Here is a 12,475-nt window from a genome sequence, read left to right on the forward strand (position 1 = left end):
TGAAAGCAGCAGGGTGCCTCAGAGGTTAGCAGACAACCATACACCACTTCTTAACATGAACACATTAAGCAGTCCTAATTAAATTTCTCATTTTCTTTCCCTATGGGCCATTTGCACTTCCTTTTTTCTCTCTCCATCTTTCCCATTGCCGTTCATTCATCTGCTCTGCCCATTGGTGAAGCAGCATGGCTGAGGTGTTAGCTCATTCCCCTTCTGGGTGGCTTTCCTGCAGTATTTCACTGTCATCTACTGGCAAATTGATTTTGGCAAAGAAACCAGCTGGGGTGGGAATGGGGAGGGGGCATACGCATGCACACATTTCCCACATACATACGCATTGAAACACACTGGCATACATGTGCACGCAAATGCATGTGCACTACTTGGTCACCCCTCAGATAAGTTTGGCTCAACAGTGAGCAGAGGCCCTTTGGTTCTGGAAAAAGGATACAAGCCCACTGACGAAAGGCGAAGGGTGGAGGTGTGGGGTGATTTATAACTCAATTCAGAGCAAATGGAGAGGCAGAGCGGCATACGTTTTGCCAGGAAAAGCACATGCGTGTGTGTGTGGTGCTCATGAAAGTGTGTGTGAGCGGAACTGGTCATTTGTGTGACATCACACAACATCTTCTTAGTCTTCCCTGTCATTAAGGATGTGCTCTGATCACTCTGTCCTAGTCTCTTGTAGTAGATCATTATTGTCCCTTTAAAGGACAATTATGTTGCCGTGTCAGATTATAAAAAGACTTGTTTACACCCGGTATTAACATCCATCTCTGGTGAGCCGATCATAAGTGGACAGCTGAGACAGATTGCTGTTTACACTGGGTGTTTTCATGCATCTCAAATGTGTCTCCTGTGTGCACTTGTGATCAGATTTCATTGAGGGGAGGGTCTCGGACATTTTACTTAATATGTCAGTGTGTTGCTTCTAGTTGATAAAGCGCCAAAAGTCAACACTTTGTTGCTTTTATTTTATTGTTTCGGTCGGAATGCTTTTAGGCGAGCACCTGCATTTGTATTGTAATGTTAATGGATCAAAAGAGAGTGTGTTCTGTGCTTGAACAAGGATCTTGTGAAATTTGAGATTAGTTTCAGCAACAACAACAAAAATCCTTCATTGTAAAACCAGTCTCAAATCTGATCACTGGTGGAATGACCTGCCTAATTCCACACAAGCAGTGTTTATCCCTTTTCAGAATCATAAGAATCATATTGGATTATAAACTTTAATTTTAAACTAAACAATACAAGGTGTTATTAAGTAGGCTAATGAACTACATCCCATGAAGCTTTGCAGTTTTATATGCTTCATGGGAGTGGGTGGTCTGGAGCATAGATATGTATACGTAGATGCCACATTCGACTGCTCCAGAGACACGTCGGCGACCGCCATGTTGGAACGGTCAGCGTGTCGCCACTCACAGTAAGTGACGACATAAGTGGCAACACTGGTCTATAGAGCGGTCGAATGTGGCATCTATACATATCTATACACTCCATTACGTCATTCGCAGTGCTTCATGGGAGTGGGCGGAGCCAAAGAGATATTTTGGAGCGTTTTGCTTGTTTTGACTCTCTGATTGGTGGAATTTTCTGTATAGCTTCATGGGTAATGTAGTTTTTCACCACAAATTTCACTGCCATTGTTTTTCACCACATGGTTTTAAACTACAAAATTCCTCGCCATTGACGAAAATTTCCATAATTTATGAGAAGCTTCCCGGCACTGAAGGAATTTTCCAGCTTTCCGTGTTTTAACTGTTATACGGTAGGGGGGGGGGGCGCTATTACGCATCTCCCGAAAGAGTACTGAAACTCCTGATGAAAACACAGGCGAAGAAGAAGCAGAAACAAAACTATATCATAATGTAAATGGATTCATATATAAAATAATGCGAACATTAAACAGCATTTAAATCAAAACGGCCTAATGTTACTGAATGAAATATAGACCAGGACGTGCAATAGGACTGTGCAAGCTTTGGGGGTGTTGATGGTTGATGAAGGCTTCAGCAGAAGAAAATGCTATCAATTAACAACCTAATAGCTCTCGAGCAGTCTGCCTTTAAAGGTTTAGAAGTTATAGTTAAAAATCAATTTCCCTATGGAGAAAATGAATGAAGATTTTACTTCTGGAACCTGACTGTTGCACTCAATTGTCTGATGGATCTTGCTGTATGGGAGTATGGGATGTGCAGTTCCACAGAGGGAATTTAAGAAAAAATATATAATTTTTTTACAGAAGCATATCCTCATAATTTTTTACGTGAGAGACATACCGGTTTAATTTTCTTGAATGTGCGAGGCTTCTGGTGTCATACAGTTTCGCTGAACAAAAACAGTCCATTATGCTGACTGAATGTCAAAATTGTTTTACCGTTTACTACACTTTGTTATTCTTAGTTATTTAGGCTACCTATAGCAGCTAATAAATCTGAAGTCTCACGTGTCCGCAAAAAATAGCTTAGTGCAGTTCCATTTGGCAAAAAAGTTGAATATCATTGCTTTAAGTCCCGCTGTGGTGAAAAAAATCAAGCTTTTAATGTGGTTTATATGTATATAGTGTTTTAATATGCTTTAAGACAAACCATGTGCGAAATCACGAGTGTTTCAGACGTCACAAACCTTGTAACCAATCAGGTCAACGTGTGATCGAGTGAGTGCGTGGAGGCGGGGCGAATAATTTGCATATTCATAGAACCGTGTATAGGCCTACTAAATGAGGTAAAGGTGTATATTCACGCTATTTTAAGGTATGATTTTTTTTTTTCAAGTAAAAAACGCTTAGGGACCGTTCGTTATTTATGGAATGGGCCACCGGAGGAAAATAGGGGAGGGTCATGCCTTTTTATTCTTTGTTGAGGGGAGGGTCATCCAACTTTTTTTAGTCTAGGGGGAGGGTCACCCAACTTTTGTATTCATGAAAACAACAAACTTTCAAAGTGGCTTGTTTTGTGCATATTTTTCCATGTAGCTCTCTCAGTCTCGGTCCCCCCATAGCTAGCAGATGGGTCTGACCCAACAAAAATCAGACGCGAAAGATCAAGTCCAGTTTGGCGCTGTTTGACAGTGCGCGCGCGCTCAGAAAAAGTGCATCATGTCAGAACAGAACGCCAATGAAATGTTTACCACGAGCAAATAATAAACTTTTGTGATTGCGAATCACAAGCAGTGTCCTGTGAGTGTGTCCTACGTCGATGTAGCCTACGTCGAGTTTGAGACTGAGGCGCCAGAACTGCAGCTGATAGAATGTGCGCTGTAGTGTGTGTGATAGCGATACTACCACATTTCTTCAAAAGCAGATCGTGGAGATATTAAATCATCCACGATCAAAAATTGTGATATCGCATAAGGACAAGTATAAAACAACTGTTAGGCTATCATGTCTGAAAACAAACACAAATAACGCGTGCTACATTAGGGCTGTTTACACCTGGCCACTTCATGCGTTTTCTCAGATCGGATAGCTATCTGATTTATCAAAACGATTCCATTTACACCTGGTGTGGTCGCATAAATGCGTTTTTGCAAAACGGATTTAAATCCTATCTTCAATTCTTCAAATAGTTTGCACGTTGGCTCATCTGCAGTGTTGCGTGTTGCAGTAGCGTCGTCATGTCTGGCTATAACATGACATAAAGCCTATAACACGCTCTCACGTTTATTTTTATTTTATTGCATTTTTTGGGAGGAGTACAATTTACATATGTGGTTTCAACAACCAGATGCATTTACACTTGTTCAGTTTTGTCTGGAATGTGGCCCAGACCTCCCCTGAAGTGGTTTGAGCGATCGGATTCAAATCCGTCTCGAATGCGTTTCGGAGGGCATTTATACCTGGTCTTTTCTAGGGCTGGGTACCGAGTCTCGATAGTTTTTAGGTATCGACCGAATTGCCTCGATACTATCGAGTATCGAAAAATGGCATGTTGTTCGGTTCCAGATTTCGATACCGCGCACATACTCATATGAGACGCGCGCGCACGCACAAACTCGACGCGCATACTTGTATGAGACGCGAGGACACACACACACACAAACTCTCCGCGCACATATTCATATGAGACGCGAGCGCACACACACACAAACTCTCCGCGCACATATTCATATGAGACGCGAGCACACACACACAAACTCTCCGCGCACATATTCATATGAGACGCGATACACACACATAATAGGCTACCTTAAAGATGTGGAAAAGTCGATCAAAAGTATGGTATATTTCTCCTGACTCGATGCCAACAGCGTGCGATGCAGTATTTGCGGTAAAATAATTGCTGCAAAGACCGATAAATACGATGAAGACCTTGACAGTGCACGGAGTAAACATAAGAGCAGAAAGTTGCTCCGTCTTCGACTGGTAAATGAAGAGATACCTTGTTGATCTGACAGTGTTTATATTGCAATAAATAATAACCTACTGAATGTACACTGCCGTTCAAAAATGTGTTGGTTTACTTGGCTAGTCAGAATTTTTTTTCAGTAAGGATGCATTAAAGTTATCAAAGGTGACATTAAAACATGTGTAATGTTACCAAATATTTCGTTTTTAAATAAATGCTTTTCTTTTGAATTTTTTATTCATCAAAAAATCATGAAAAAATGTAGGCCTATCATAGTTTCCAAAATACTTTTGGATACTTACTAATTAAATAATGTCAAATATAGTAAATGTATTGTTGCCATATACTAAATATTTGACTAGTCGCACGTTAATTTCTGCTTAAATACTGCATGGGATATTATATAGCCCATTCTGCGCTCAAGCGCATGTATAATCTTGCCGCAAAAACAGGCTAATGATAATAAATATGTATTTAAAAATAACGATGCATTTTAATTGTTTATTAATAAACTCTTTTTTTCTAAATCAGTGTCTCCATACATCTCCGCTGTAAAGTGCGCCTTTAAGAGAAATGCATCTTTCATACGGATTACATCAGATGATATTTGCTTTCGATTTGATTTTTTTCGTTTTTAAAAGTGGACATATCAAGCTTTATATAGATATTTTTTTCATATATTTGAGGCTAGTAGCCTATGCTATATAGCCTACGATATGTTTCTGCTTTTTTTTTTTTTTGACGCGCTACAGTTCACGGAGACCATGAAAGACCCTGATTGTTTTATTTTATTTTACGAAAGCAAAACGTTTTCTTGTTATTGTGAGTTTACACAAATAAAAGTATTGCGACTGATGCATTAGGCTATTCTTTTCTGTATGGCCATAAATAGAGTATTTTAAGTTGTTTCCACTGTTGATCGCATCGGCGCCTCCATGTCATGCAGTGCGCGCTACACACTCCGCACACACACTTGGTTATGCGCCTAAGAACAGCGAACAATTATCTAGGTTAACGTTAGAGTGAGCGGCGATGCCAGTCGGATAATCCTCATGTTTAACAAATCAAATCATGCAGTTTCTACCGCGAGTCAGCGCTGCGCCAGTTTGAAAAAGGCGGGTGTGCAGGAGTCTTTTAATGAACGTTTGGTGTAGAGGCAGAGATATCTGAACATCTTTGCCAAGCGCAAACCAGTACAGAAGTAATAATCAATAAATGATCGGGGAGGGTCATGCCTTTTTTCACAATCATTTTGGAGGGTCATAGAAAAATGTATTGCTGGCGAAGGGAGGGTCAAGTCTTTTTTGACTATTGATCTCAAAACTCCTCCGGTGGCCCCATAAATAAATAACGAACAGTCCCTTAAATATGCAATTTTGGTGATCAAAGATTAGTTTTAATGGATACAAATGCCTATAGGGGTAGGCTACTTTAACATTTAAATGTGATCTAAAGAAGTGACCTATAGTTTCATCCCTTAAATCAATTTATTACCTTTGCAGCAAACAAAATAGGCCTACACCTCAGGAAAATGTCGAGGGAACAGAATTTGCCTCTTCACGATGCTTCTTGGTTGGAAGGAGACTAGGATATCCCACAGAGCACCGCTGCAGCTCTGCGTCTTTGCTTTGCGTGATTGGAGAAGAGAGGAGAGCTGCACGAGCTGGTACAGGCTTTGAGGAATGATTTTAACCATCCTGTTTAACTTGGCATGAGGAAACAGAGGAAAGCGCCTCTCGGGTCAGGTACAAGCAGACCTTTAAACCGAACCTGCTCGTTCTTTCCCTTGTAAAAGCAAACCGTATCGGGGGGTAAAATATGAATTATAATACATCATCGCTAATAAGCTCGGGACTCATGCGAGCGATCGCGCTGGCAGCACTGCTGGAGGGTGTCATATAAATAGCAATTCATCACAATCACAATATTATTAATATGCTTAATGTGACACTGATGGAGCGTGAAGCAGAGTTTTCACAGATGACGTATTCAATTTCAGACCACAAACGCAGGGCTTATTATGATTTCTGTCTTCGTACATGAAATGCCTTTATTTTGTTTTAAGTTATGGGTCTTAGACGACTGCTTGACTGGGGAAAATATAATCTTGCAGACTGTTTTTGAGAAAAACAAACTGACAGATGGGAAAGACGATAGGCCTTAAGCAAGATGTGGGAGCTGGGTCACACATATGCTGTGATGGTCATTGTAGAAATAAATATTTGTCTCTATATCTCTGCTGGGACGCGGCTAAATAAAGGCAGTTATTCAAAGCCAACAACAGTGGAATCTCTCTGTGGGCGATCTAAAGACAGCTGTTAGCCTACACATTTACACTGGTGAATTTTCTTGTGCTCACACAACTCAAAGACACACTCTTTTGTTTCCTTTATTTTGTCAGGTGCAGGGAATTCAATCTCAGGTTGGCCTTATAACTTTGGTTTTGGCTCTAAACGCTTGTTTTCTCTCGCTCTCTCTAAGATGAATCCAGTGCATTTAGTTACCAAGCTCTTTGTCCAATCATTTAAATTAAAAGAGAAAGGCTGGAAGATGTCAAACACCAAACCACAGTTCAATTTTAAAAATTCCGAGCCATGCCTAAACACCGTTTGTCAATATCGGCGATTAAAGTTCGACTTTTTAACTAAAAATAATTATTTCATTTTGAATTCACCATTCTGCAACATAAAATGCATATAGCTACTTTATAAATAGACCATTTTAATTTGAGCTTTTTTTTTTTAGCCTATAGGCTACTCATTATTAGGTGCCATTTCCTTAACGTTATAATAATAATAGGCCTATATAGTAATATCAGTCAAATTCATTATAATGCATAAAACAATTAAAACTCAGCGAGATGTGAAGCATTCATAAATAAATATTTTGGTATTTAGATAAACACATAGGCCTACTATTCGTTTTAACTATTTCCCTGGTCTTTTCTGGTCTATTGTTTCCCGGTAGAAATATAACTTCTTAATCATTTTATGAATTTGATGATAAAATGATTTGATCATTATGAAATCATTAAAAAAAATAAAAATCTGTTAAATAATTTCAAGAAATAAAAGGAAGACATGCGGTCATGTGATTACATTGTCTGTATGCTTGTTGTGTAGAATCTTTGAAATCGACAATTGAAAATTAACAGGGTCCAATGATTTTTCAGACTAATATACACCTGAGCATGCGCACATCGGCACATGCAGCTGTCAAGACTCTGCTGAGCGTTTGGAGATGATTATTTACAGTGTGTGTTCAGATGGAAATCTGCTCAAGCTCAGGCGAGTATACTGTGTATTTGTAAAGCGCATTTGAGACTGATCTGGTTGATTATTTCCGTTTAACAAGCTTAAACAAATAAACCGACATGAGAGGACACGTGTTAAACTTCTTTAGATTATTTATGACGGAGATATGCTATAAATGAACATTCATTTTATGCAGTCTCTGTGGTTGGTCAGAAATGACACAATTTCCCCCTGCAGATGATTTTCAGAGAAATTTTACGTCTATAAGGTCATAATTTTAACCATAGAAAACAGCATGCCATCCATTTATTTCAAACGCCAAATTAAATCAGTTTATTAAAGTAAATTCTAAATATAAATAATTATGGCTGTTACTAAATTAAATACAGGAGGTGTTATATAATGCAAAATACACCATAACAAAAACCATCCAATAAATAATACAAACCCATATTCCCTTTTAAATCATTCCTATTATTCACTTTTGATAATTATGTTTTTTATATATTTCAGGCCTGATTGTCAGTTTTATGTATCGAAACTGAAAGGAGAGCTCTAAGGGCATACCCTCATATTTTTAAATAAGTGGGGCATTGTCACTTTCTAAGCCCTGGTTTTATTTCTGACACACAATGTTGTTTAAATGTATGCCTATATGCGTCTCAATTGCCTATTTTATGAATGACAATTCATATTACTGAGAATGAGATTATTCATAATAAAAATTCATAATAAAAATTCAAAATGTTATCAATCGATTTCTTACCTGATCTTACCTTTTTTGGGGTGGTTGCTTATTTAATTGTTTGACCCTGCGTGAGACACGTCTGCAAAATAGTGAAAAATTACCCTGCAGGATTTACAGCATACATTTTGCACGTAAATCACAATTTAATTTAATAATGAGAAAAAAAAGACATGACGTTTTCTGGTTGTAGCTTATAAGGAAAATAAACATTTCTTTAATTGCCTAATTTAATAAATAAAGAATCACGACGTTTACTGTGCATTTAAAAATGTCTGTTTTATTTCCGTCAAAACGCGAAAAGGAAATTCGTCATTTAAATAGGCAAGCAGAATCATTCGACATTTAATCATTTCGACAAAATAACATGCATCAATAATCATTTTCAGCATGTAACAGAAATACATTCACTGAATGGTTTCCTGACAGAAAATAAACTCAAAAGTTCGTTAAAATGTTCGCAAACATTCGACGCGATGCTCTGGATAAATGAAGTAATTCCTGAGAAAAAAATAGGCCTATAGTTTCGTGTCCAAATATGCACTGAATTAGTCATTGACACTAGCCAGGTGTCTGTGTTTAGTGGACAAATCCACGTGGCTGTGTACATTTTGTAGCTTCTGGTACTCGTACTGAAAATTGAGGACCCGAGGGAAGCCCACTGGATTAAACAGTGCTGAGGACGCGAATGGAGAGGTCGGGGCCAATGCGCAGGCGAGGCCAGGGGAGACAGGCTCGATGGCCACTGTTTGGGACTGCGGGAAAGACTTGGCTGCGACAGAGTTCCTCGAGAAAAGCGTGGATAGAGCCGGTAAAATGCCGCCAACAGGTGGTACCCCGATGGGTTGATGGAAGCCGAACGGGTAGACATCCAGACCCGGTACTAAGTGCGTGCATGACGCGCTGAGCCCGTACGCGCCGTATAGGTTCGGGAAAGCGCTCGGCTGCAGCGCTTGATCCCTGAACACCCCAAATTTGAAGTGCTGCCGTTTAAATCGCTTCCTCCTCCTCAGGAAACTTCCGTTCTCAAACATATCCGATGAATTGGGATCCAGAGTCCAGTAATTCCCTTTCCCGGGATTACCCGGCTCGCGTGGCATTTTCACGAAGCAGTCGTTTAGGGAGAGATTGTGTCGGATGGAGTTCTGCCAGGCTGGGAACTTCTCTCGGTAGTACACGAAGCGGTGGCTGATGAAGTCGCATATCTCGCTGAGGGTGAGACGCTTCTTCGGGCTCTGGAGGATCGCCATGGTGATCAAAGCGATGTAGGAATAGGGCGGTTTCACTGAAGGGCTTTTGCTCGAACTTGAGGGACATATGGAAGAGGGGACGTGGTCCTTATCCCCCTTGTTATGCACCTGGTCGGAGGCAGAAAGAGAGGAGGTCGAAAGATGTTCGTCTCCAGACTCCTTGCCACCTTCTCCAACCACATCGACAAAGAGGTCATCCATTAAATCAGTGTCCAGGGTCATAATCCACGAGCTGGAGGCGCGAGATTGGTTCTAAACAAACAGATGCCACGCGCGAGTCTTAAACTCTCTCTCTCTCACACACACACACACACTCGGAAAGGTCTGTTCCTGGTTCCTCAGATCACTCTGGAAGATGGATTATAAAGAGACGAGCACGCTAACAACTCAAATTGAATCCGGCCACACAGGAATCCTCAATTTTCGAGCGCAGGAGGTCTGGAGAGCTGCGCGCACATGCAATGTCCATCGTCCACTCCAACGCAACTGGATTCCTGCAGCTGTTCGGGAATCAGATGACGATGATGTCATGACGAAGTTCTCAGGAAGAAGCTCCACTCCAATGAAAACAGGGCAACTCTACCAGAGGATCTGCCCGCAGAAAGATCCATGATTGATATCATGTCACTGAAGGGCACAGATTTCTTTCTTTTTCATTAACAGAAAGGAATTATTAGAAATAAATTACCACAATTCACCAACACATAAAGATTATAGTCTAGCCTATGATTATTTATCTTTTCACTAGCTTTTACGAACATCGAATAAGTTTAATGAAAAATGTCTAATTAGGACACTATAAATTCATAACGTTACATGTATCCCTGACATGCATGTAGGCTATACTAACGTGTATTTTTTTCACACTGCCCAATGTGGTATAAGTTATTACATTTGTAAGTACAATCAACTTGGATGTTTAAGTCATTTAAACTTAAATTGCAATAAACTGACTTAAAAAACTTGAGTTTAATATTTTATAACTTAAAAAAATGTAAATTGCTCAATTTATTTTGATGTGTGAAAGCAATGTAAACATAATTTATTGATCTTTTTTTTGCAGTGTAACTGGTAGGCTAGTTAAATTATTGCAATGTATTATAATACAATAATAGGCTAATAGCTAATAATTGAAACTATAGGCTATAAAGAAAGCTAGAACAGAGAGCATAAAAAAAGAGAAATAAAAAGAAATCTCGCCCAGCTTTGAAGCAACGAGGCTAAAATAAGAAACAGATTTATAATAGGCTATATTATCTTCGCACATATGTTTGCTCTTTACAAATAATATCTCGCATTTCCCATTGCACTTAAAAGTAGTTTTCTTTAATGACATGGTGAAAATTAGGTAGGCCTATATCATATAAAACTGTCGGGTCGTTCAGATGAAAGAGAGACAATGTTTCGCTCGCATTTGGCTGCTGAAGGCCGTTTGTTCAATGATGAAGCTCTTGGTTGAGCATTTCTACATTTCCTGCCCATATAATCTTATTGATACCGGAGCCCTGCACCGAGCGTAGAGATGAGGTGGGCGGGCATGATTTCACAAATCTATCACGCATGTCCTCGGATTGGAAACAGGCCCAGCGAGAAAGAGAGAGTGAGAGAAATGAATGAAGGATGGTTTTGGACGCGAAAACGGGATAATTCAAACCCGACGCCGCAGTTCCACAGATAGCCTAATGTGTTTTAATGTGGTGGTGTGGTGATGATGGTGTGGTGTTCCTGTTCGCCTATATAGAGACGACAATAGCATAGGTTACAAATGGCACGACTTATGCTATGTACGGGATTGTAAAAGATATATACTTAAGGGATATTAATACGATCAATATTTTAGTTTGATATATTTATATATTCAAGTTTTCTTTAGAAGTTAGCTTCTAAACTAAAGTCAGAGACAAAAGTCATAGGTCTATAGCCTACACGAAGGTGTGTTAACTCTAACACCAACCTAATTTTGTCCTCCAAAATTATACAATTTCATCATATTTTTTGAAATATCTGGGTAAAAACAACAAAACAAAATTCTCAGAACATGAGCCTAAGTTGTCACCACGTTATACAGGATTGCAGCCTTAAATAAAACATGATTTAATAAGCCTAACTGAAAGAAAAATACTTTTTAAAAACACACCATAAAGAAATTAATTAATTGGAGTAGAAAGTGTGACAGCAAGATCCCACTTTATAAATACAGACATCTAGGGCTAATTCGTTGGATTCTTTCTCGGTATCGGGAACCATGTTAGGTCTAAAATCGCGAATGAAAACGAGGCTTGAAGGAAGTTTATCAAATAGGCTATAGGGTGTCGACAGAAACATCAACTGACGTAAACATTGTAAATACATATTTACAAAATTAAAACCTTCTGAAAAAGTTTGTATTCGGGATAAAACATCAAACAACAAAAAAGTATGGCGTCTTTCCCGAATAGGCCTAACTAGAGAAAGTCTAACGTTAATAGACTAAGTAATCCGTAGACGGGCTCTGGCCTATAGGCCTACCTGTTAGTTTTATAGGCTATAAAGTTAGCATATAGGCCTACTTTCTGTTTGGCAGATTCGTTTAACGTTTTTCTTATTACAACACAACACGAATGATTGTCATTTTACTAGCCTAAAATTTGATTAGCCAGAAATGACGGCACGTAGGTAGGTAGGCTAGCCTAGGCTTTTTTTTTTTAGGCTAACGTTACTGTGTTAAAAATAACTTAGGCCCACTAACCGTAGACCATGTTGCCCAATCTTGCCCTCAAAAGATATGTCTGTTTGCAGATGGTATGAATCATACAAGTGCTGACCTCACCTCGGAGCTCGTTCACTGCTCGTCCCTGTGAAGGAAGCCTTGAAGAAAAAACTCCACACAGACTAAAC

The 12,475-nt window shown here is 39.3% G+C and overlaps 1 protein-coding gene across 5 annotated transcripts; it reads right to left on the reverse strand.

Moving 5' to 3' along the window:
• Window positions 1-7,927: 7,927 nt before the first annotated feature.
• Window positions 7,928-12,475, reverse strand: foxd7 (forkhead box D7). 5 transcript variants are annotated; one of them, XM_079614359.1, is made up of 2 exons: window positions 12,408-12,475; window positions 7,928-10,189 (listed from the first exon to the last, which is right to left on the reverse strand). In XM_079614359.1, exon 2 carries the CDS (start codon window positions 9,818-9,820, stop codon window positions 8,897-8,899), a length of 924 nt encoding a protein of 307 aa, XP_079470485.1. In that variant the 5' UTR covers window positions 9,821-10,189; window positions 12,408-12,475; the 3' UTR covers window positions 7,928-8,896. The 5 variants fall into 5 exon arrangements, with proteins under 5 accessions (XP_079470485.1, XP_079470483.1, XP_079470484.1 ...); XM_079614357.1 differs by having other exon boundaries at window positions 7,928-10,225; window positions 12,408-12,471; XM_079614358.1 differs by having other exon boundaries at window positions 12,327-12,421.

The sequence above is a fragment of the Phoxinus phoxinus genome, assembly GCF_949152265.1.
Source record: "Phoxinus phoxinus genome assembly, chromosome: 1".
NCBI classification, from domain to species: Eukaryota; Metazoa; Chordata; class Actinopteri; order Cypriniformes; family Leuciscidae; genus Phoxinus; species Phoxinus phoxinus.